The sequence below is a fragment of the Canis lupus genome, chromosome 34 (genome assembly GCF_011100685.1).
Source record: "Canis lupus familiaris isolate Mischka breed German Shepherd chromosome 34, alternate assembly UU_Cfam_GSD_1.0, whole genome shotgun sequence".
NCBI lineage: Eukaryota > Metazoa > Chordata > Mammalia > Carnivora > Canidae > Canis > Canis lupus.
The window spans coordinates 18474015-18496109 of record NC_049255.1 but is presented as its reverse complement, the minus strand read 5'-3'; the positions used below and the strand labels follow the sequence as shown (position 1 = coordinate 18496109).

Below are 22095 nucleotides of genomic sequence, written 5' to 3'. Positions count from 1 at the left end.
TCTGCGCACGCGCAGCCCCACCCTCGCCCCCGCTCCTCCCGAACCTAGCAACCGGAATGCGTGCCGGAGACGCCGGTCCAATCGCTAACGAGCTCGCAAAGACTGTGGGCGGGGTTTTCTCTTCGGCGGAGCCAATCGCGAGTCCGCCCGCGGGACAAGGCCCACGCGCCGCACGTGAGGCTTCCGCACCCGGGGGGAGCGCTCCCGAGGCCTGCAACCGAGGAGGTGCTCAGTAAGCGTCTGTTGAGGGCACGGAATAAAGGTAGGTCAGGTCCATGAACAAGTATTTACCCTGCTGACCGCCCTTTAGTTTGCATGCACCTTACGTCTAGTTTTTCCGCAGGCGTGGTCACCTTCATTTATCCCAGCACCCCCAGGCGATGGGGAGGAGTCTTGTGCCCATTTTTAATAAACGAGGAAATCAAGCATAGAACGATTAAGTGATTTGCCAAAAATCATCAGGCTAACTAGTGGCGTGGCCCTTGAGGTGAGTCCCCTGGAAGAGACGTGATTACAAATTACAGGATAATTGTGTGCAAAGTGCGGTAGGCGCCAGAGAAAGGAAAACCACACCTTGGGGAGGAGTAGGGAAGGACGGAATTTAAGGCTGCGCGGAGACCTCAGGAGAGTCCTCCCCTGGGCTGGCAGGGAGTGCCCATTAGTTCTCTCTCTGTTACCTAGAGGTCACACTTCTGGTTAATTATCAACAAGAGAAAAAGTCCCACCCTGCATAGTGACTAGAAATTCGGGTCCCCTCTTCCAAACAGTCGTGGAATCCTTCTTTTCAAGCCCCACAAACCCATCCCTGACTGCAAACTTGACCCTTACCTACGATTGAGTTGAGGCCAGACTTCCAGGTTTGCTCGAACTTTAACCCAGGCACTCCCCATTGACAGCCTCGTCCTTTGCTGAGTAAAGTGTTCTGGAATTCTGGTGCAAGTCACCGCCCAGAGCTCCAGAACTACCAGCTACCCACCGGTGGCTATCACCACTCTGGAAGCAAATCCTAAATTGTGGATGTTGGCCCCTTTCTTTCATTCTCCAAAACAAAAGTTTGAGAACAGGGTTAGAAAGACCACAGGCTTTTTTTTTTTTAAGATTTTATTCATTTATTCATAAGAGACACTGAGAGAGAGAGAGAGAAGGGCAGAGACAGAGGCAGAGGGAGAAGCAAGCTCCATGCAGGGAGCCTGACGTGGGACTCAATCCTGGGTCTCCAGGATCACACCCTGGGCTGAAGGCGGCGCTGAACCGCTGAGCCACCCGGGCTGCCCCAGATTTTTTTTTTTTTTAAGACACTTTAATTTCCATCAACTTTATCCCACCCCGTTTGCCTTTGTGGAAGAGCAGCTGAAGACCACTCAGTGGTTGTTCCTACTTATTCAGTGGCCTGAGCAGTGGGAGCTTCAGAACAGTCTTCAGTGGTAAGCTGAGCACTCAGTCTTCAGTAGGAGACTGCTAGACAGGTACAGAGGGCACCTGAATGCCTTCAGACAGTGTGTGACTTCAGGTTGAGTAGCTGTGACTCTGACATGCCTCCCAGGTCACAGTCTTTTCGGTAGCAGCCTGCTCTTCCTTTCCAATCTCTTCAGGATCTCCGTAGAAGTAGAGATCAGACATGATCTCCCATGGGTGCTGGGGATTGGTGCCACAGACACACAGGACTTCCCAGGCCAGCATCCACCACATCAGACCCGCTGAGTGAGTTCCCTTGTTGTAATGCATAGCAATGTCCACATAATGCAGAGGCGAGTCTGTGTTCCATAAGCCATGGTAGGCAGGTTAACATAAGACACCTCTGTAAGAGTTTGGTGGTCAGCCCTGGGAAACCACCAGAAGTCTTGGCTCCTCAAAGGCTGCCTGGATCTGTCTGGTTAGTGAAGGTTCCAGGCTCCAGTAGCAGCAGTAAACTTGAGCACAGCTAGCTGGCCAGTACTCCTGGATGATACAACTGTTGTTTTCTTTTTTTTTTTTTTAAGTTTGGTTTTCAGCGGCAACAATGGCACAAGCTGCCAGCAGAAGCTTCTTCCAGGTTCTCTTCCGATTTATGATGTAGATGCTATCACTTTTTCTTTTGTAGATGGACTGTTCCATTTGGAAGTCAAGGTTGTTGCCACCTAAGTGGATTCCTGCTGCGAGGAAGTTCCTCATCCTTTCATTTGCAGGAACCAAGGGCTCCAGAAATTGTAAAAGTTTCCCTTTAAGTTAGCATGGGAACGTAGAACAATACCACTGTGTGGAACCCCTCTCCAGGTAATGTGGAAAGCAAAGACCAGTTGATTTAGAAGTAGCTATTAATGGGTGCCTGGGTGGCTCAGTTGGTTAAGTGTCTCCTTTGGCTCAGGTCATAATCTCAGGGTCCTGATATCAAGCCCCACGTCTGGCTCCCTGCTCAGCGGGCAGTCTGCTTCTCCTTCTGCCCCTTCCCCTGCTCATGTTCACTTTCTCCCTCCCTCCCTCTCAAATAAATAAATAAAATATTTTTTAAAAAAAAAGTGGCTATTAAAAGTATAGCATCAAAAAAAATAAAAATAAAAAAATAAAAGTATAGCATCTGCAGTCCATTGCTCATTGGCTCCCCGAAGGAGTTCCTTCCCTCAAGGTCATCTCTCCACTGTTCTCAACATCTTCTACAAGGCACCGATAGAAGAAAATCTCCCCTCCATCTCCAAACCAACCTGATTCAGGCTGGACTCCCACTTAACTTAAAAAAAGTCTACCACTGGCATTATTTTGCAGAGCACTTTGGCGGTGTCCAGACTGTCCCGTCTACTCTAAGAGTTGGTCTTTGCCATCACCAAACCAAGAAGAATGGTCAAGTATTCAGAAGGGATTTTCCAGAACAAAAGAACAGTCTCTGTTCAAAACATAAATGAGAAAATTGCAAACTGCTTTAGAATAGCAGTTTATCCAAGGTTTTGGCCACCAAGACTTAAGAAATACTGGCAACAAGTCTCAGGCCACTCTAGTACAACAACACGTTTTTTTTCTCCTGCCTCATTAATAGCACCTACACATACACGAAGCTGAAATGTTAGTCACTGTCCTTGAAAAGTGGAGGGCTTTGAATTGCCTTGGTCTGAGGCCTCATCAGCAAATAGTAACTCCTGAGTGTAGCAACTGCCAGCCATCGCCCACACTTACTGCCCCCTTGCACACATACACCCCCTTTGTATCCTCTTATTATCTGGTTGCCTTCTAAAAGGAAGAAAGGAAGATGACTTATAGCCTTATAATTTATTTTCCTGGGATCTTGCTAGTTGGTACCTCTGCTGTCCTGTGGTCCAAAGTAGAGGCATGGGCCAAATGCCTGTCCTTGGATTATCCTTACCCCCACCCCACCACTGCTACAACCATTCCTGTACCTGGGAACTCTTCACCAGAGAGTTGGAGAAAAAGCCATATGGAGGAACAATTGAGGTTTCTTTCTTGGTTTGGATAACTTGCACCCTTGTACTGCTGGAGGGGCACATCCTCACTGCTTAAGTTTGCATTAGGGTATCCTCAATGGTTGCCCAGTTTTCTGATCCTCTTCTTCTTCCTCCTCCCCCTTTTCCTCCTTGAAGGTCCTCTCCTTCAAGCCTTTCCAGAGCCCACCCCTAATTTTCCTCAAAACCTATGTCCTGTCCACAGAACAAGGAAGACCCAGCCTCCAATTCATTGTTCACTCTTGCACATTTTCCCTTTGCCAGCATTCTCAGAGTTAGTTTTGCTGACCCCTGCCAGAGTTCTGGGCCATTTGATGGAAGTGGGTAGGACTCCAAACGTGAGATATTGTTGGTTTGGCTTAATGTGCCTAAAATCCAACATGAAGGTCACCACCCTGAAGATTAATTCCCTTCTGGGGACCAACTCTGATATTCAAGAAAAACATGTCCTCCTAATAATGTGACTTGATCTTATTCAATCTAATCCGGCCTTATTATCCAAAAACAAATATAGTTCCTTGTCTTAGATTGTATTACAAAAGTTGTTCACAGGCTTGGCCTGCCTTGTGGAGAAAAAGCACTCAGCCCTACCTAAGCCTCTTTCCTAATCTGTAAAATAGACTTAATCAAACCTGCCTTTCAGATCTGTGGGCCAATGAAATGTCCTTATGTAAGTGAAGGATCAACTTCAGTGCCCAGCATGGAGAAGTGCCTAATGTTTCTCTTCCCTCTTCTTCAATTATCTAGTAAGCCAATTAACTTGTCAGTTCCACATCCTGTATTTTCCTACATTTTCCATGGATTTGCTCTTTCCCCTCTCCAAGCCCATCAGAACTATCATTCAGGGGCCTGATCATTTCTCAGTCTTTTGCAAAAGCCACCTCTTCTTGTCCTCCATCCCTCTTGTATCTATTTGTAAGTTGATCTCTCTATTGTTGTTATTTTGTTGTCTTTTGTGGTTGTTGTTAAGGAAGGTAAATTTATATTGTTCTTATTTATTAAGGAAAGTAGATTTATAAATTAACTACATGGTTTTTCTGTTACTAAATCACTAAAAGTGGGTGCGTTGATTTTCATCTAATTCCAAATATTTGTTTCCAGTGGTCTGACTTCTTTTTTTTTTTTTTTAAAGATTTTATTTATTTATTCATGAGAGACACAGAGAGAGAGAGAAGCAGAGACACAGGCAGAGGGAGAAACAGGCTCCATGCAGGGAGCCCGACGTGAGACTCAATCCCAGGTCTCCAGGATCAGGCACTGGGCCGAAGGCGGCGCTAAGCCACTGAGCCACCCGGGCTGCCCCAGTGGTCTGGCTTCAACTATGGAGAATCCCTAATATTTACTTTGGAGGACTCTAGGGAGAACCTCATAAAGAAAGTTATCTCTGGGAGGAGCTAAAACTGCCACCGGTTTCACAGCCAGAAGAGGATGATTCTCAGCAAGAAAGACCCTGCTGAATTACACAGCATGAACCCCTCAAATGGTTCACAGTGGTTCCAAATGAGGGCCCAAGGCAGATGTTACAAGAACAGACTTTACAAATTATGGAGTGGGTTTTTCCAGAGTTGCTTCTCACCCAGACAACTCTTGTGTACCTGCTCTGTGTGTATAACTATCTAATGAAGGTGTAAGAGTCTCATGATCAATGCTTGGAAAGCTAGTTAAAAATAACAGAAATCTGGTTCTAATAATAATATTTTAAAACAGCACTTTAAGATCCAAATAAATCTAAAATACTTGCTACCAATGAATGTTATATATTGGACACTACCCCCTAAATTTTTCAATGTTTTCAATGAGCTTTTAATTAATAAAAAGTATTTTGCCTCTGTCTTGCCAGGCCTTGCCAGAGCCCTCTATCCTTGAAATGCTCTGAGCAGCACTCTGCAAAGAAGCAGTTACGTGAAAGTACTGGACTTGCATTTATTTTGTTTGATACATTGTTTGTAAGGAAGTCATAGCTTCTAAAACAAAGTAGCTCTATTCCATGAAAAATACTTCTTAGGCCAGAAAAGTAGTAGGGAGACATTTTCTTTGTTTTGTAATAAACTACCAAAAAAGATTATTCACATAATAATGTTAATAAGCTAACCTAAATGTACTATTCTCTATATATTTATAGTTTCTTATATTTGCTATTTATATATTATTATGGGATATATTATTTTTATATGTATTTGTATTATTACATGATAGTACCATATTAACATGTAAACAAGTGAACAAGAAGAAAACTTAGGTTCTCACTGCCTTGAAGATAAAATCCAATGTCCTAAGCATGGCATACAAAGTTCTTCATAGCCTGTGTTCAAATTACTCTATCATTTCTCAATGCATACATCCAAACTGGCAATCCACACTTCTTTTATGACTCCAAATTTTTTCTCTCTGCCTGGACTGCCTTTCCTCCACCGTCTTCACCTCATGAACTCCTACCCCATCTTTAGAATTCAGCTCAGGGTGGACCTTCTATGTGAGGCTTTTCCCATGGCTTCTCCCTGTGGAGTTCCAGCATCTTAAAGTTTCCTCCACAGTTCTGTGGCATATGTATCCATAGCTCTATATTCATATTATTAATATGTCTGTCTCCTTGAGAGAAGGAGCCATCTCCTATTTTTTCCTTATTATTTTTTTAAATAGAAGCTTGAAAAATGTTCGATAAAAAAAAGAAAAATGTTCAATAAATGAATGAAGAAATTAAACAAATATATGGATTTAGGGGAAAGTTGCCCTGATCTCCTTGTAGAAAATCAACCAAGGAAACAGACTTATTTTTCAAACATGTACAACTAGCAAGAGATTGTGGGGTCACTGATGCAGATGAGAAGATGTTTTAGTGAGTCATACAGCAGCTGAGAGCACTAGACCAGAGTGAGAGAGGACATAGGTCATCTTTCCTTGACTGTTTTGGCCAATGAGAGTTATAAAACCACCTCCCCTCAGTTCCATTACATTTCCATACCTGTTTTTCCTGTCCACGTGTTTGGAAGCTTGCCTGCCCCCTTTCTATTCTGCTCTCTGTAGCAAGAGATTTCTAGGTTAAGGGTGGGGGTGGGTAGCCAGTGCATAATACTAAATTGGAAGTGAAGCAAATTATGTTATTTTTGAATTGTGATTATTTATCAGGGTCATCGTATTGAGAAAACTGACCATTATTCACTCTTGACTAGCTGATGAGAAATGAAGAAATGGTTTTCCTCACAATACCTTTGAGTAAATGCTAACATTCACATAGTTATAAGTTGGCACATCTCTTGGAATTTTAAAAAACTTTTATCTTGAAATAATTCGAGGTTCACAGGGAGCTGCAAAAAATTGGACAGGGAATGTGTTGTGTACCCTCACCCAGTTTCCCCTTATTGTAACATCCTTTATAACTAGAATGCACTCAGGAAACCAGAAAATTGACATTGATACAATCTACAGATCTAACTTATATGTTACCAGTTTCACATACACTTATTTGTTTGTGTTCATGTGTGTATGTAGTCCTGTGCAGTCTTACCACCTGTGTAGTTTGCCAGGACTACCACACAAGCAAGAGCAGAACTAATAGTTTGCCAGGACTACCACACAAGCAAGAGCAGAACTAATTCACCTCTCAAAGATTCCTAGTACACCTCTTCTCCATTTCCCCCTCCCTTTCCTCTTCCCCATCCTTTGGAATGCTTTATATATTTGATATATATTTGAATATTTGATATTTCTCACTAATTCTCTTTCTTTGAGAGAATGGGCTTTCCCATTGATTCTTGTGCTATTTTCAATGCTGGAAGTAGAAAAGAGCACACAGCTAGGAAGTTATAGGGACCTTCTGTGACTGCTGGCAGGAAAATCAATAACAGTAACACAAAGAGGCCTCCCAAGGGAAATGAATCTTACTCCTAAAATTGGCTGGTTTCCAGGAAAATGTACATTGGCTCTGTCTAGATAAAGACTTGGCGTGGTACTAAAACTGATAGGAGCGCAACAAATATTTATCAGCCAACTACACTGATCCAAGAGTGAGCAATGCATTTCATAACAGGTTCCTAAGAGAATGTGAAACAATTCTCCATTGGCTTCAGAGGGCAGTTTCCAAATAGTAAAGCTTACTGCAAATATGAAAAAATAAAAAAGCTAGCATTTGTTTTTCCTGTTTATGTATCCTTAATTTATTTCTCCAGTAGGAGACAAAAGATGCAAATAGCCTAGAGTACTGACTGAAGTCATTCATCTGAAACATCACTACTGTCAGGTGCCCTCCATTCCTAAAATCATTTGATCCCTCGTCTAGCCTAGTGCAGGCTGCCTTCCACTGGAGGGCCAGGTGTGGACTGTGTAACCATGTAGGTAATATAGTTACCAAGTGCTCAGTGAGCTAGCCTCAGTAGCAGACACAGTGCTAAGAACTTTACTTATAATAGTTCATTTCATCCAGAAAACAACCCTGTGAGATAGGTGGTTCTGTTTTCTTCATCTCATAGTTGAGAAAAGTAGGAGCTTGAGAACTGAAATGTTTTGTTTCAAGCCACGCAACTGGTGAGTGGAAGAGGTGGGATCTGAACCACTGCTTGGGGGTCTTGGCATTCATCAGGTCTGAGGGCTGACACAGAATCTACGTGCAATACTTTGAAGCACCCCCCCCCCCCGGGGGGGGGGGCGGAAATCCAACTCTTTGGGAAGCATTGCTGGAGTGCAGATAAAGAAAACTGTTAAATTACATGAGAGATGCTGTTGCTTCATAAATACCTATTTCAAGTAGACAATGCTAAATGATGAGTGGCTTTTGCCTGATGCTCTGGATGACAACATATTCTTAAGTTGTTCATACCTTTATTTATAAATTTATGTTTCAGCTGGTCAGACCCCCCCTCCTCCACCCCCACCAGCCTGAGTAAGTGCTACAAGCACTTCCACCAGAGAGAGAATTAAATGACCTTGTTGCTGTGGCAGCTCAAATTCAGTTACTTCCTACACTGAAGTGGATGGATTGGGACATAGTTCTCTATTTAAAGCTTTTGCATTTACTTTGACTTTTTTTCTATTTTTCAAAAGATTTTGTTTATTTGGCTGAGAGAGAGAGAGAGAGAGAGAGAGAGAGAGAAAACACAAGTAGGGTCCTGGGATCATGACCTGAGCTGAAGGCAGATGCTTAACTGGCTGAGCTACCTAGGTATCCCTGTTTTTCCTTTAAAAAGGAGGAGGAAAGGGAGAGGAAGAGGTAGGAACTCTGGATCGGAAGAAATAAAAATATGTATAATGCCATAAAAATTTCTATTAATCTGAAGCATATGTGGACAAACACAGGTATACGACTAGAGTTAATGAAATATTCTTAGCAAAGTCTAAAGACTGCTGTATGAGGAATGAGTGTGTGAATTAGCATAAAAAGTAGTTTTGTGTACACAGGCCAACAGTATACTCATTACATTTGTTTCATTCACAAGAACAGGGAGGCAAATATCTCAAATCACACTTGATTTCAACATACCAAGCCAAACGACTAATAAACCGCCCACAAAGAATGAAACTCTTTTGAACTCGTCATTCAGCAGATACACATTATATTAAGATATGCAGAAAAAAATTTAAAAGATATGCATAAAATTGTGTAAGGCAGAAACCTACCAACCTTCCTTTGAAAAGAGGAGGAGTCAAATACCCTGCCAGGGTTGGGACCCGCCTGCAGTCCCTCTCAGGAACTTCCTGTTGTCACCACACCTCTGGATTAGCTATCTGAGCTCTCAACAAAGCCCTCAGTGAAACTCTTAAGGCTCTGCCCAGGGGATCACTCTTCTTGTGAATGTGACACACACTCTCTCCAGTTTCCATATGCTGAGATTATACTTCTTCATCAGTTTGATGTGCTTGGTCAAATCAGGTAGGTCGTTTATTGAATGGTTTTCTTAATTATTTAAAAAAACATTATTAGTAGTATTGCCACTTTGCATTTTATTAGCCCTGTTCCTTCAATGGACTTTTTAAGTTTTATTTAATAATTTTTAAGGAAAGAAGGTATGAATGAAATGAACTTCCTAATCCTGAAAAAAAAATTTTCTCAGTAGTAAGAGATTAATATTCCTTGAAATTAACTTGTTCTGAAGTACAAGAAATGAATGTGCTGGGAAATCTAAAAGTTATTTTCTTTCATAGTTAAGTTTTCTGTGCCTTTCCACCTGCACAGAAATAAAATCATTTATTTTCTGGAAATTTTAAGTTTTATTATTATAACTAATATATAGAGGATAGATTTTTAGAAGTTTGCATACATGGATGATTTATTTTAATTATCTTTTAGGAAAACATGACTTTATATAAACCCCTTGGAATGGTTCCTGGCATATTGATAATGTAAAAATTATTAATTATAATGAATATGAATTAAAACAGTAATGTACAGGGTCACCTGGCTGGCTTAGTCAATAGACCATTCAACTCTTGATCTCCGAGCAGTGAGTTTGAGCCCCACATTGAGTGTAGAGATTACTAAATGAATAAATAAATGAATAAGACAGTAATGTACATAGCAAGGTAACAAAAATAAAATGAAGTGCTTTTTTTTTAAAAGGAACTCAGCCTTCTTAGGAATCTAGTTTTTTCATATAGCATATGGTAATAAAGATTGGTACAATTTTTTTAAGGGAAATACGTTACGCATAGTAACCATAAAAATGTTTATACCTTTTGAACTAGTAAAACCATTGCTGAGATTTTATTCTAAGGAAAAAACTTTTAAAAGGGAAAAAATTCATAAAAAGATGATTCTAACTATGTTACTTATAATAACTTGAAATTAAGTATAACAGAAATGTTTCTATGTACAAGAATGTGTAAAGTACAATATATCAACTTTTTTAAAAATGTAGCTTTAATTTATAAATTATTCTGAAGCCAAGCAGAAATGTGCAGACATGTTTATAAAATAATGTCAAGTAGACAAAACAGAATTCAAATTTGGAGATAAACTAAGATGACAATTATGTTAAAATCATGTATGCATGCCTGTGAATAAAGTGTACAAAGGAAATGAAAAAGTTAAAATAGCTGTATTAGGATTTCAGGCTTATAAATAATTTTTTCTTAGTTTGTGCTTTTGAAGCTGATTTAACAGTAAGTTAAAATTATACTAATTATGGTATTTTTCACCGAGAAGTCAACATTTTAAAGTGTTTATTATAATTTTTAAATTAAAGAAATAAGCATTTAGAGATAGTTTTATCCCTGACATAAAAACCTGATGATGATTTGTGGGTACTTCCTTCCAGTCTCGCATTATATACCTCCATGTACAAAGTTGAAACTTGATTTTTTGTGACTGGCCTTTTTACTTAACATTAGCTCATCAGTAAGGTCTTATTTTAAATGATTCTAGAAGATTCACTGAATGCCAGAATCTAAGCAGAGACACACCACAATAAACTTCTGTAGCTAGAAGGGAAAAACATAATTTTAGGTGTAAACTAAATTTAGACTTCTCAGTATCTGCAAAACTATGAACTTGCAACTTCTTTTTTTTTGTTTTTAATAAGATTTTATTTATTTATTCAAGAGAAATACAGAGAGAGAGAGGCAGAGACACAGGCAGAGGGAGAAGCAGGCCCAGTGCTCGCTTCGGCAGCACATATACTAAAATTGGAGAAGCAGGCCCAGTGCAGGACTCAATCCCAGGACCCCAGGATCATGACCTGAGCCACCCAGGTGTCCCTGAACCTGCAACTTCCATGGGAGAGTCTGTTGAATAATATGCATCTGATAGCAGAAATGATTTATCACAAATACATTGACTTTTTGCTTTTCCCTTCTTTGGCTTGCCGTCCAAAAATCAACAAGTATTAAGATGTGATTCTGAAATGCAGAGAATACAGGTGATTCACTTTGGGAGACCTTTGTTCTGTTCTAAACTTTGTGAAATCATGGTGGGAATGTTTGCTGTAATTTTACCAGTGATCAAAACAGTGGGTAGCAAGTGCTAGTGTGCCTCAGAATCACCTGGGGATTTATTTAAAATGCAGACCACCCCCAAAGATCCAGATTCAATGGATCTGGGGTGAGATCCTGGAATCTGCATTTCTAACAAACCCTCTGGGTTTTTTAGGTGCAGGTGATCCAAAGAACAAATGCTGATAATGTTGTTCTAAATTAAGGCTCCTGTCATAAAGATATCACTCTTCTATCAATACTTTGGCTTATGGAAATTTGTGTAAAACTACATAGATATTTACCTAAAGAAAATAGCTTAGTGCCCAAACCAGAATTATATCCTCAGATATTTGAAGTCCTCTCAGATAATTTATAACTCTGTGGTGTGTGTGTATGTGAAAGAGGGAGTGAGGGAGAAAGAGACAGAGAGAGAGACTTACCCCTCTCTGACAGGCAGACAAAGGCCAGAGAGGTGATGGAATGTGAATTTGCATATTTACGCACATGATTAAGAGATGAGAATGAGGAAATCTAGTATCTCGTTTTTTCTCAGTTGTACCCTAAAAATTATGCTGGTGGTTAAAAGCAGAAATGTCCAACCAAGAGGGCGTTTTGTTCATATGCTTCTTCCTTGTATTTGTTGGGGTTTTAAAAAAGACACAAGAGATACTCCCCTAGGTTTGGCCCTGGCCAACTGGGAATACTTCTGTTGGGGAGCAAGAATTTCCTGTCCCCTTGAAAGTACTTCAAGCCAGATCGAGAATCAGAATGACATGAGACAGATTAACAACAGAAAATCAGATTTAATTGGGTACCTATGAGGAATCCACACAGACCTGGAAATTCCAAAGGACAGTCAGGCAAAATGAGGTTTATGTGTCGTTCTGAATTAAGGGGAAGAAATTAGGGGTCTGGGACTTCAAAGGGGAAGAATGAATTCACAGGAAAATTAAAGTGAAAAAGATTAAGTGTTTGGTAAATGTCTTGCTGGGCCACTCAGAAACTACGGGACATAGAGAACTTTGATCAGAAGGGCCTTGCCAGGTTCCTCCCTGTCTACCACACCTAATTCATATCAGTGTAGTTAGCTATGGTGATAGCTCTCTTCCTGGAGCAGGTCCTCTGTGTAAATTCTTTATAGACTATTGCAGGGGAGGTAAAGAGGTTTTCCTGAATCTGCTGGGTTTTAATTGCTGCTTTTTTTTTTTTTTTAAAGATTTTATTTATTTATTTGACAGAGAAAGAGAGAGAGCCCAAGAGCACAAGCAAGTGGAACAGCAAAGGGAGTGGGAGAAGCAGCCTCCCCACTGAGCCAGGAGCCCCACTCGGGACTTTATCCCAGGACCCTGGGATCATGACCTGAGCTGAAGGCAGACATGTGACTGACTGAGCCACCCAAGTGCCCCTTGATTGCTTTTCTAATTTTTTTAATTTTTACTTTTTAAAGATGTATTTGTTTGTTCTTGAGAGATAGAGAGATAGAGGCAGAGGCAGAGGGAGAAGCAGGCTCCCCGCAGGGAGCCCGATGTGGGATTGGATCTCGGATCCCAGGATCACACCTGAGCCAAAGGCAGACGCCCAACTGCTGAGCCACCCAGGCGTCCCTGATTGATTTAAAAAAAAAAAAAAAAAAAAAAAGGATTTTACTTTTTTGAGAGAGACAACACAGGAGCAGCAGCGGGGAGGAGCATAGGGAGAAGGAGAGGCAGATTCCCTGCTGAGCAGGGAACCCAATGCCTGACTTGATCCCAGGACTCTGGAATCATGACCTGAGTTGAAGGTAGACGCTTAACCAACCGAGCTACTCAGGCACCTGCTTTTTTTTTTTTTTTTTTTTTCTATGCCCATTGTAGGGCTGTATCTCACACCCTCAGATCATAACCTGAGCCGAAATCAAGAGTTCAATGCTTAACCCACTGAACTACCCAGGTACCCCACTTATTGCTTTTAACTCAAAATAATCTTCATGCCAAAGTGGTCTGTCTGGGGGCAGCCTGCCCTTGGCCCCCACACTTCACCATCTGGTTCAGAACAGGTTTCTAATGCCAAATTCAGTGTGGTCCTCTGCATAAAAAAATACATAAACTGAGTTACTTTCCAGATTTAAAAAATTTAATAGAACTTCATAATAGGAAATTGTCACTTCCCCTCTCTACCTCTTTTATTTTTTTTCTCTTTGTAATCTTTATTTATTTATTTTTCTTTTTTTTAATTTATTTTTTATTGGTGTTCAATTTACTAACATACAGAATAACCCCCAGTGCCCGTCTACCTCTTTTAAAAATGGGAGTCCAACTCATATTCTGATCTCGCCACGGTAGTTTCTGGCCTAAAGTGATTTTTATTTATGAGACTTTTGGAAATTACTTCAGCATCGTGTTTTCAGGCAAGCATAAAAATGTTCTCTAGCATGGCTTACTGGAAACATCCTGACTTCACCAACTAACATGTGGTGAACTGTGTCCCAGACACTGACTAGTATCCGTTGACCAGATTGCAGAATCCTTGACAATATATCCCTTTATCTTGGTATCAGTAAATACTTCCAGGAAACATTAAATCAGTATACCTGTCTGTGGACCTCTGTTCTAAAGTTGTTATTAATACCTGTGTCATGTTTGGGGGTGGGAGAAATGATAGCTTGAGCACACCTTGAAATCCAAAACTTGAAATAAAAGACCTGTGAGTCAGCCATGCTTGTTCTACTTCCTGACTGAATGAATATTGTGCATCAAGATTAAATTAGGTGGAATTTCACACCTGTCACTTGAGTTTGGTTTCACAGGTGTGAAACCATAAGTCTAAGAGAAACTGATATTTTCATTTTTAATCAGTTGACTTAGCCACATTGAGAGACTGAATATGAACCTACCTGTACTTACTGATTCTCACAGAATCTCAGAACTTTCTCTCCCCCTGCCCACACTCACAGTTGCTTCATCATGGGTTATTTCTGCCCACAATTCCATCTTCTCTTTTCACTGACACCTCTTTGGATATGAATGAGGAGCCTCTTCTTTTTGTAGAATTTTCCCCCCAAGTCAGAAATGTGGGTGATGAAATCAGTTCCCAAAGCAGGTAGAAACTAAGAAGCTAGAACTGTGTGTGACACCACCAAGCTGCTTGGGCAGCTTCATTTTGCTTCAGGGCAATAGGTCTTGTGATGATAAAGCAAAAGTATCCCTTGGAACTCTCATCAGGAGGGGAGTGGAGTTGACAATGATAAGTCTGAGGGAATCACACTTTTCTCTCCAGCTCAGACTCAGATGAAATAGGTCAATGGAAATGCAAGTCTGTTTTCTCTGTTGTATCCTAAATAAATATAGCTAGTGGTTAAAAGATTGGAGGTGTCCTTCCAATCAAGAGGGCATACTGTCTATCCAACAGTTTTCTCTAGCAAATATAAAACAAGATAACAGCTATAAATAGTTCCTAAGCCTGAGAGTAGTTTATTTTTGCAGGAATACCTACAAACCCTCCCTACAACAGATTAACTAAAGTGGGGGCTTTATTCTGTGGTACAAAATGGAGATCCATCACTCGGTCTCCAAGGGGAAAGAAAAAACTGGAAAAGTGGGAGACTGTTTTGATGTTGACAGAGAAAAGTGAAACTTTTGCCTAGTTACCTCCAAAAGACTTCATCTTTTTCACTTTGGTCTTTCCTTGAAAGTGTGAAATTATCGGAACCATTTCTTAAAACAGTTGTATTGGAATATAATTCACATACATACACCTCATTTAAAGTGTGCAATTCAATGGTTTTTAGTATGTTCACAGATATGTGCAACTATCACTGGCCAACTTTAGAGCGTTTTCATGACCTCAGAAAGGAACCTGGCGCCCTTTACCTATTGCACCCCTAATTCGCCATCTGCTTCCATCCCTCAGCCCTTAGCAACCACTAATCTACTTTCTGTCTCTATAGTTTTCCCTGTAATATGATTTGTGGTCTTTTGTGACTAGCTTCTTCATTTATCATAATGTTTCCAAGATTCAACCTTATTGTAGCATATGGAACCATGTTTGTTAACCAAAGGGTATTTAATCAGCCAAAAAATCCTGCTTAGCAAAAAGATGACAAAACACTTATTTGGTTAGGATTTTATTTTATTTATTTATTTATTTATTTATTTATTTATTTATTTATTTATTTATTCATTCATTCTAAAGATTCCATTCCTAACTAATCTCTACACCCAACATGGGGCTCAAACTCACAACCCCAAGACTAAGGGTTGTGTGCTCTACTGACTGAGCCAGCCAGGCAGGCACCCCTGGTCAACATTTTAATTCCAAGAGTATTGTATGGTTATTTTCAGATATTTTAATTAAAAATTAAAATAGGGGATCCCTGGGTGGCGCAGCGGTTTAGCGCCTGCGTTTGGCCCAGGGCACGATCCTGGAGACCCGGGATCGAATCCCACATCGGGCTCCCGGTGCATGGAGCCTGCTTCTCCCTCTGCCTGTGTCTCTGCCTCTCTCTCTCTCTCTGTGACTATCATAAAAAAAAAAAAAAATTAAAAAAAATTTTAAATAAATTTTAATTTCTTGCTTTATTAACTTTTTTTAGATTTGGGTTGTCTTTGGTTAGTAAGACTGCCCTGGAAATTTATTTTCCTAAATAGATGCCTCATGTCCTTTTAGATCAGCTGGCTTGCAGATCTTAGAATTTTGTGTCCAAAAGGAATGCAAGAGATTAACTAAAATCTCTAAGGAATGAGGAACCAATCTGTCAATATGAGGAAAAGGATGGCCCAAATAGGTAATCTGCTTACTTGTTAATGACAGAGCCAGAACCAAAACCAGTTCTCTGGCCAGGTAGAAGCACTGTCATCTGTATAATGGCCAATATGCTGCCCTTTTCCAAAATCCTTCCAAAATGATGGAAGGAAAGCAATTATTGCTTTATATCAAATTCCATGGTAAGCAATTTACTTATTTTACCTAGCCTTCATAACAACCCTATGAGGTCAGTACTACATCAGGGAGCGAGAATTTCCTGGCCCCTTCATGGTGCTTCAGGCCAGACCAAGAATCAAGTGGACATGAGACAAATTAACAGCAGAAAATCAGATTTAATTGAGTACCCATGGGGAATCCACACAGACCTGCAAATTCCAAAGGATTGTCAGGCAAAATGAAGTATATAATCTGAATTAAGGAGAAGAAGATGGTATGGGGCTTCAAAGGGAAGGAATGAATTCACAGGAAAATGAAAATGAAAAAGATTAAGTGGTAAATGTCTTTGCTGGGCCACTCAGAAACTAAGGACATAGATAACTTTGACCAGAGAGGCCTTGCCAGGTTCCTCCCTGTCTATCACGTCTAGTTCATAACATAATGTAGTTATCTATGGTAATAGCTCTCCTCTTGGAGGAAGTCTTCTGTCTAAATTCTTTTTAGGCAGTTGAAGGGGAGGTAAAAGGCTTTTCCTGAATCTGCTGGGTTTTGATTGCCTTTTAATTCAAAACAATCTTCATGTCAAGTAGCCCATGTTGGAGTGGACTGCCCTTGGCCTCTACAAATATTAACACAATTCATCATCCATATCATCAATGACTATTATTTTTTTTAAAGATTTTATTTATTTATTCATGAGAGACACAGAGACAGAGAGGCAGAGACACAGGCAGAGGGAGAAGCAGGCTCCATGCAGGGAGCCTGATGTGGGACTCCATCCCAGGATCCCAGGATCACGTCCTGAGCTGAAGGCAGACACACTCAACCACTGAGCCACTCAGACATTCCAACAACTATTAATTTTTTAGCATTTACTATTCACCAGCTAATACTTTAGATACTTCATAGACATTATCTCTAATTCTCACCACAATCTTGATAACAGGGCTAGGATTAGGGTGAAGTCAGTGAGGCACTCACCAGCTGCAAAATTTAAAGGGATAAGGGACACCCAAACTCAATAATCAATATAAATTATATTTATGATTTTAATGCAGTAAAAATTTTTTTCATGATGTTTTAATATAAGATGTAAATGATATTTTAATATTTATGTGATATTTTATTGAAAATAATACATATATCATTAATAATGCATTTTCACAGTACATAATAAATGATATGCATAAGTGATATTTTGCAGGGCATAAGTGATACTTTAATGTAGTATTTTTGAAAGATGAAAATCAATGCAAATAAGTCAATGATGAAAAAAATATCAGAGGCACCTGAGTGGCTCAGTCAGTTAAGGATCTGACTCGTGGTTTTAGCTCAGGTTGATTTTAAGGTTGTGAGATTGAGCCGTGTATCAGGCTGCATGTTGCTTGGAGTCTGCTTGTGATTCTCTCTCTCTCCCTCTGCCCCTCTCCCCACCCCCACTCTATGCGCTCTCTAAAATAAATAAATCTTAAAAAAAGAAAAAAATATCAAAATTTTACATAAGGACAGACTATTGTTTGTTTTACAGCTCTGTGTTATTGTATAATAGGAAAAGTCACTTCCAATCAGCCAGCCATTCCTGGGTCCATGCCATCTTCATTTCCTTGCTAGCTGAACAGATTGAATAACAAAGGGCCATATTTATGGTCATATTTTTTGACTGACTAGCAAGATTTTATAAACTTTTCCCACTTGGTTCAAAATCTAGGAGGATATTTTTGGTAAATATATATATATATATATATATATATATATATATATATATAGTTTTTTTTTTTTTCTTTTGCCTCAGGTCAGTATGGCTCTGCAGAGCACTGCCTGACAGGATGGCACTACTGTGATCATTTTACACATGTGAAGCTGAGGCTCAGAGAGGTTAGGTAATTAATTACTAAGGGTCACATAACTAGGAGGCAATAGAGTTGACCTGACTCTGAAATCCATGCTCCAAAAATCATGTTGTATTTTGTTAAGGACATTAGACCAAGGTTGGCAAACTTTTTCTGTAAAGAGCCAAATCAGTCAGTATTTTCAGCTTTGTGGGTCATTGGTCACTTTTACAACCACTCAACTCTGCCTCATAACAGGAAAGCAGCCATAGACGATACATAAATGGTCATGGCCATACTCGGCCCATGGGCAACCACACATTAGATCATAACAAAATACCTCAGGCGCAAATATGTTATCTCTGAAGATGTTCTATCCAGGTTTCTTTGACATCTTACTCTATTCTGCTCTCATCTCAGCCTGCTCTCCATCAGAGTCTAAATTCCTCATTGGATGGGAGACATTACCCATCCAATTGTAATTTTCCAATTGCTAACACTAACCAGCATTTCAGACTAATTGAATTTCAAAGTAGACTGAAGAGGAAAGGCCATGTTTTTCCTGCTTCAAATAAACTCTAATAGAAGAGGTTAAGCTTTAGAAACCAGTTTGACATGTTCTGTGGCTACTTGGTTAAAGGCTCTGTTAATACCACTTCCAAGTAAACTCGACTTTGTAATAAAACAACACAAAAAACAGAGGTTTGCTTTCTGAAGGTGTACAAGTGGTTAATTATTTTGTAAACATAAACTAGAAATTAAATATAAATATAAACAACTATATTTATGAGGGTGAAACAACTTAACAGATTTGCTATTTGCAAATATCTAGTTCTTGCCTGCCCTCCAAATTGCCTGAGAATTTGGGGTCCAATCAGATAAGTTCTTGCTATACGTGCTGGGCACTACTAGACAAAACAAAACAAAACAAAACACAGTGCTTGCTCTTAAGGAGCTTAAACTAACTCGTAACATGGTCCAACATTTTAAAATGTTATTAATTCTGAGGGGAAAAGAATGAATAACCTTAGGTAGTTTTATGCAGAGAACCTCAACAAATGGAATGCATAATCCATTTTTGTTTGCACATTATTTTGCAGGCCTTATTACCTGCAGATCTCTTTTTACACAGTTCGAGTCATAATGCATATGTCATTTCATACTCAATTTATTTCATTTACATTATGTATATTTGTAGTATCCAGATGGATCATTCTGAGTAGCTGAACAATGTGATACTTGCTTATTCATGAAACATATTGATGTCAACTCTAAGTCAGGCTACATTATATATATTTGTAGTATCCAGATGGATCATTCTGAATAGCTGAACAATGTGATACTTGCTTATTCATGAAACATATTTTGATGTCAGCTCTAAGTCAGGTTCTGTTACTGGCACTGGGAAGACTACAGTGGATAAACAGTTCAGTTATTTTGGAGCATCTACATCAGCAGGGAAAGTTGTTTCAGAACAGGAAAAGAATGCTTCAGGTGTGTGGTAGGAGAAAAGAAAGTAGCATATAAGGGTCAAAATTCTCCAGAATGGGATTCAATACAAGAAGAAAGTAGAATAATACCTATAAATCCTGGGGGAGAGAATATTGTTTGAAGCCAGATAATCAGTTAGGCTTAGGAATTCATTTATGGATATGAATGAATTTAGGAACTATTATATTATCAATTGGCCCTTCTTAAAAAGATAGCAAGAGCTCTCACTCAGGGATTAATGAAGAAGCCTAGGAAGAGGATTCACTGGGAGCAATGATCATTATAGCATTAAATATAATTACATTTAGCATCTACATAACTGGGGGAATATGGGAACTATGGTTCCAGAAGACAATTTTCATATACAGCCCATTCTTGTTACTCATGGTAGTTATGTGCCGTGAAGCCACTGCAAACACTGAATTAGCAAATACTAAACCATTGCTCCTAGGGGAAATACAGGGTTAGGTTCCTGCAAGCTTTTGGTTACAACATTTTTATTGACCAATCATTATGTGCATTTCTGTTTAAAGACACTTTATTTAAGGGTCCCCTAGGTGGCTCAGTCAGTTGGGTCAGTCAGGCTCAGTCTAGTCTTGATTTTGGCTCAGGTCATGATCTCAAGGTCATGAGATAGAGCCCCACAGCAGGCTCCACGCTCAGCAGGGAGTCTGCTTGAGATCCCCTCCCCTTGCCACCCACCCCCATGCTCTATCTCTCTCTAAAATAAGTAAATATATCTTTAAATAATAAAAACAAAAACATTTTATTTAATATATTGTTTACTCATTAACACCAAACTCCTGGCCAGCAGCACTATACCTCATGCCAGAATGAAGCTTCTCTGAGATACATATCTTCTCTGTAAGGTCACAGCACTTCAGGATCATGCTTGGAGACCATTTAAAATGATGAAATTATCAAGAAAAAGCACAAGAAGCAAAAAAACATGGCAGTAAATAGACTATGCAAAGGACATTTGTTAAGGGAGCTGAAACAAGAAGACAGAGTGTTGCTGTGTTTGACCTCATTTGAAAGTGTGCATACGGTGCAACCCATTTTTTTTTTTTTGCCTTTCTGCACATGCCCATGAATGACTGCAAAAGCACCCCAAGTATTGATTTTGGGGGATAATAGTTAATTTTAGCAAGTAGGGGAATTCATAGATATGAAATCCACAAAGAATGGAGGTTGACTGTATTTTGACAATAGGAACAAAAAGTGTACGTGTGTGTAAGTGTGTGTGTATGTCCTGAAAGAGGGGCCAGGGAGGGTATGAAAGACAATGTGTGTTAACCTTCTTGTCTTTTTTGTTAGAAAAGGAGGGGATAGAACAGATACAATACATACAACAGAGACTCTCTGTTTCTGTTGATACATCAATACATAGAGGCTTAAATGTTATTTATTTTTAAACTAAAAATGGAATCATTAGATGAACTAAAAGTAATTTTATAACTAATGAAAATCAGGAGATAGACATTGGGCCAGCAAGGAGAAGTACCAGCTGTGCTGATGCCCTCATCAGTTGTAAAGGAGGATCATTAGATACTGTCTCAACTTACTAAAGCAAGGACTAGAGCAGAGTGAAGAAAGACAACAGTTCTGGCAAAGAACAGCAGGCAACATGGCGGAAGTTAGAAGTGGGCTGCACAACAGGCAGAAATACACCTTCCAGATGCCCAAGAATTCTTGCTAGGGGTTCACCTTGGTGGATAATGAAGTCTGAGTACACATACCCAAGGCCGGGGTCTGGAGCAGTTCTGCAGGTAGTCTACTTCTGGCCTACAGTGCACACATTTACAGTGAATAGAGATGTATTTCATATAAGGTTATAAAGTAAAAGTAAACACCAGAAAAATTCAAGCAGGCTGTAATCTTCCAGCATGAGGAAGAAGTCATAAATGCAAAACAACAGAGACAGGGCAATGCATACAGGATGGATTGTAAGGATGGTAAGCCAAGAAAGCATTAAACTCAGAAAACACAGCTTTACAGTATTTACGGTCCAAGTGTGTCAGCATGGGTCCTCCCCGAAGCAGACACCGACATGGGATTAGACCCGCAAAAGATCTACCAGAGGAACTGTGTGGCAAGGAGAAAGGATGAGGGCAGGCCGAGAGAGCCTTCACTGTGAACCACATCTGGCTTCCAGGAAAGGAGGGGAGCAAGGAAGAATGGCACAGGCACAGCTTCAATACAGGTGTGAGAATATTTCGGCTGAGTTGATGGATTATTCCTGAGCCAAAGTTGCCTGTTATGGCGCTCTCCCAAGAGAAAGAGGTGGGGGCACCTGCATGGCTCAGTTAAGTGTCTTGCTTCTTGATCCCAGCTCAGGTCCTGATCTCAGGGTTGAGAGTTCAAACCCTGTGTTGGGTTCTATGTGTGGGTATGGAGCCTACTTTAAAAAAATAACATAAAAATCCACTTGTTCTGCTCTTCTTGCCTTCCAGTAACTACCCATTGCCTCCCATGAGGCAGGAGGAGCCAGCCTGGGGTACTGTAGTACCCCACAGTGCTCGGTAATGGGGTGGGAGCAGCCTGGG

At 40.1% G+C, this 22095-nt stretch overlaps 1 protein-coding gene and 1 long non-coding RNA gene across 12 annotated transcripts in view; both read left to right on the top strand.

Annotated features, from left to right (window-relative positions):
• The first annotated feature begins 44 nt into the window (after positions 1-44).
• On the top strand, positions 45-4620 carry LOC106558207. Of its 3 annotated transcripts, XR_005383839.1 has the most exons (5): positions 45-262; positions 344-487; positions 2081-2253; positions 4072-4174; positions 4561-4603. It is a non-coding gene; the product is annotated as an uncharacterized LOC106558207 (long non-coding RNA). The 3 variants fall into 3 exon arrangements; XR_005383838.1 differs by lacking the exon at positions 4072-4174 and having other exon boundaries at positions 59-262; positions 4561-4620; XR_005383837.1 differs by lacking the exons at positions 4072-4174; positions 4561-4603 and having other exon boundaries at positions 100-262; positions 2081-2423.
• A 4022-nt stretch (positions 4621-8642) lies between these two features.
• Positions 8643-22095, top strand: part of LIPH (lipase H) — a 56457-nt gene continuing 43004 nt past the window's right edge. For 3 of the 9 annotated variants that reach the window (XR_005383835.1, XR_005383834.1, XR_005383833.1), the window contains exon 1: positions 8997-9291. Coding sequence is in view for 6 of the 9 variants with exons in the window: in XM_038583615.1 (XP_038439543.1) it covers positions 9243-9291 (49 nt within the window). In the remaining 3 variants the exon portion in view is untranslated. Of the gene's footprint in view, positions 9292-22095 lie in introns of all 9 variants that reach the window. The other 6 variants (XM_038583615.1, XM_038583616.1, XM_038583617.1 and 3 more) reach the window with 5 other exon arrangements.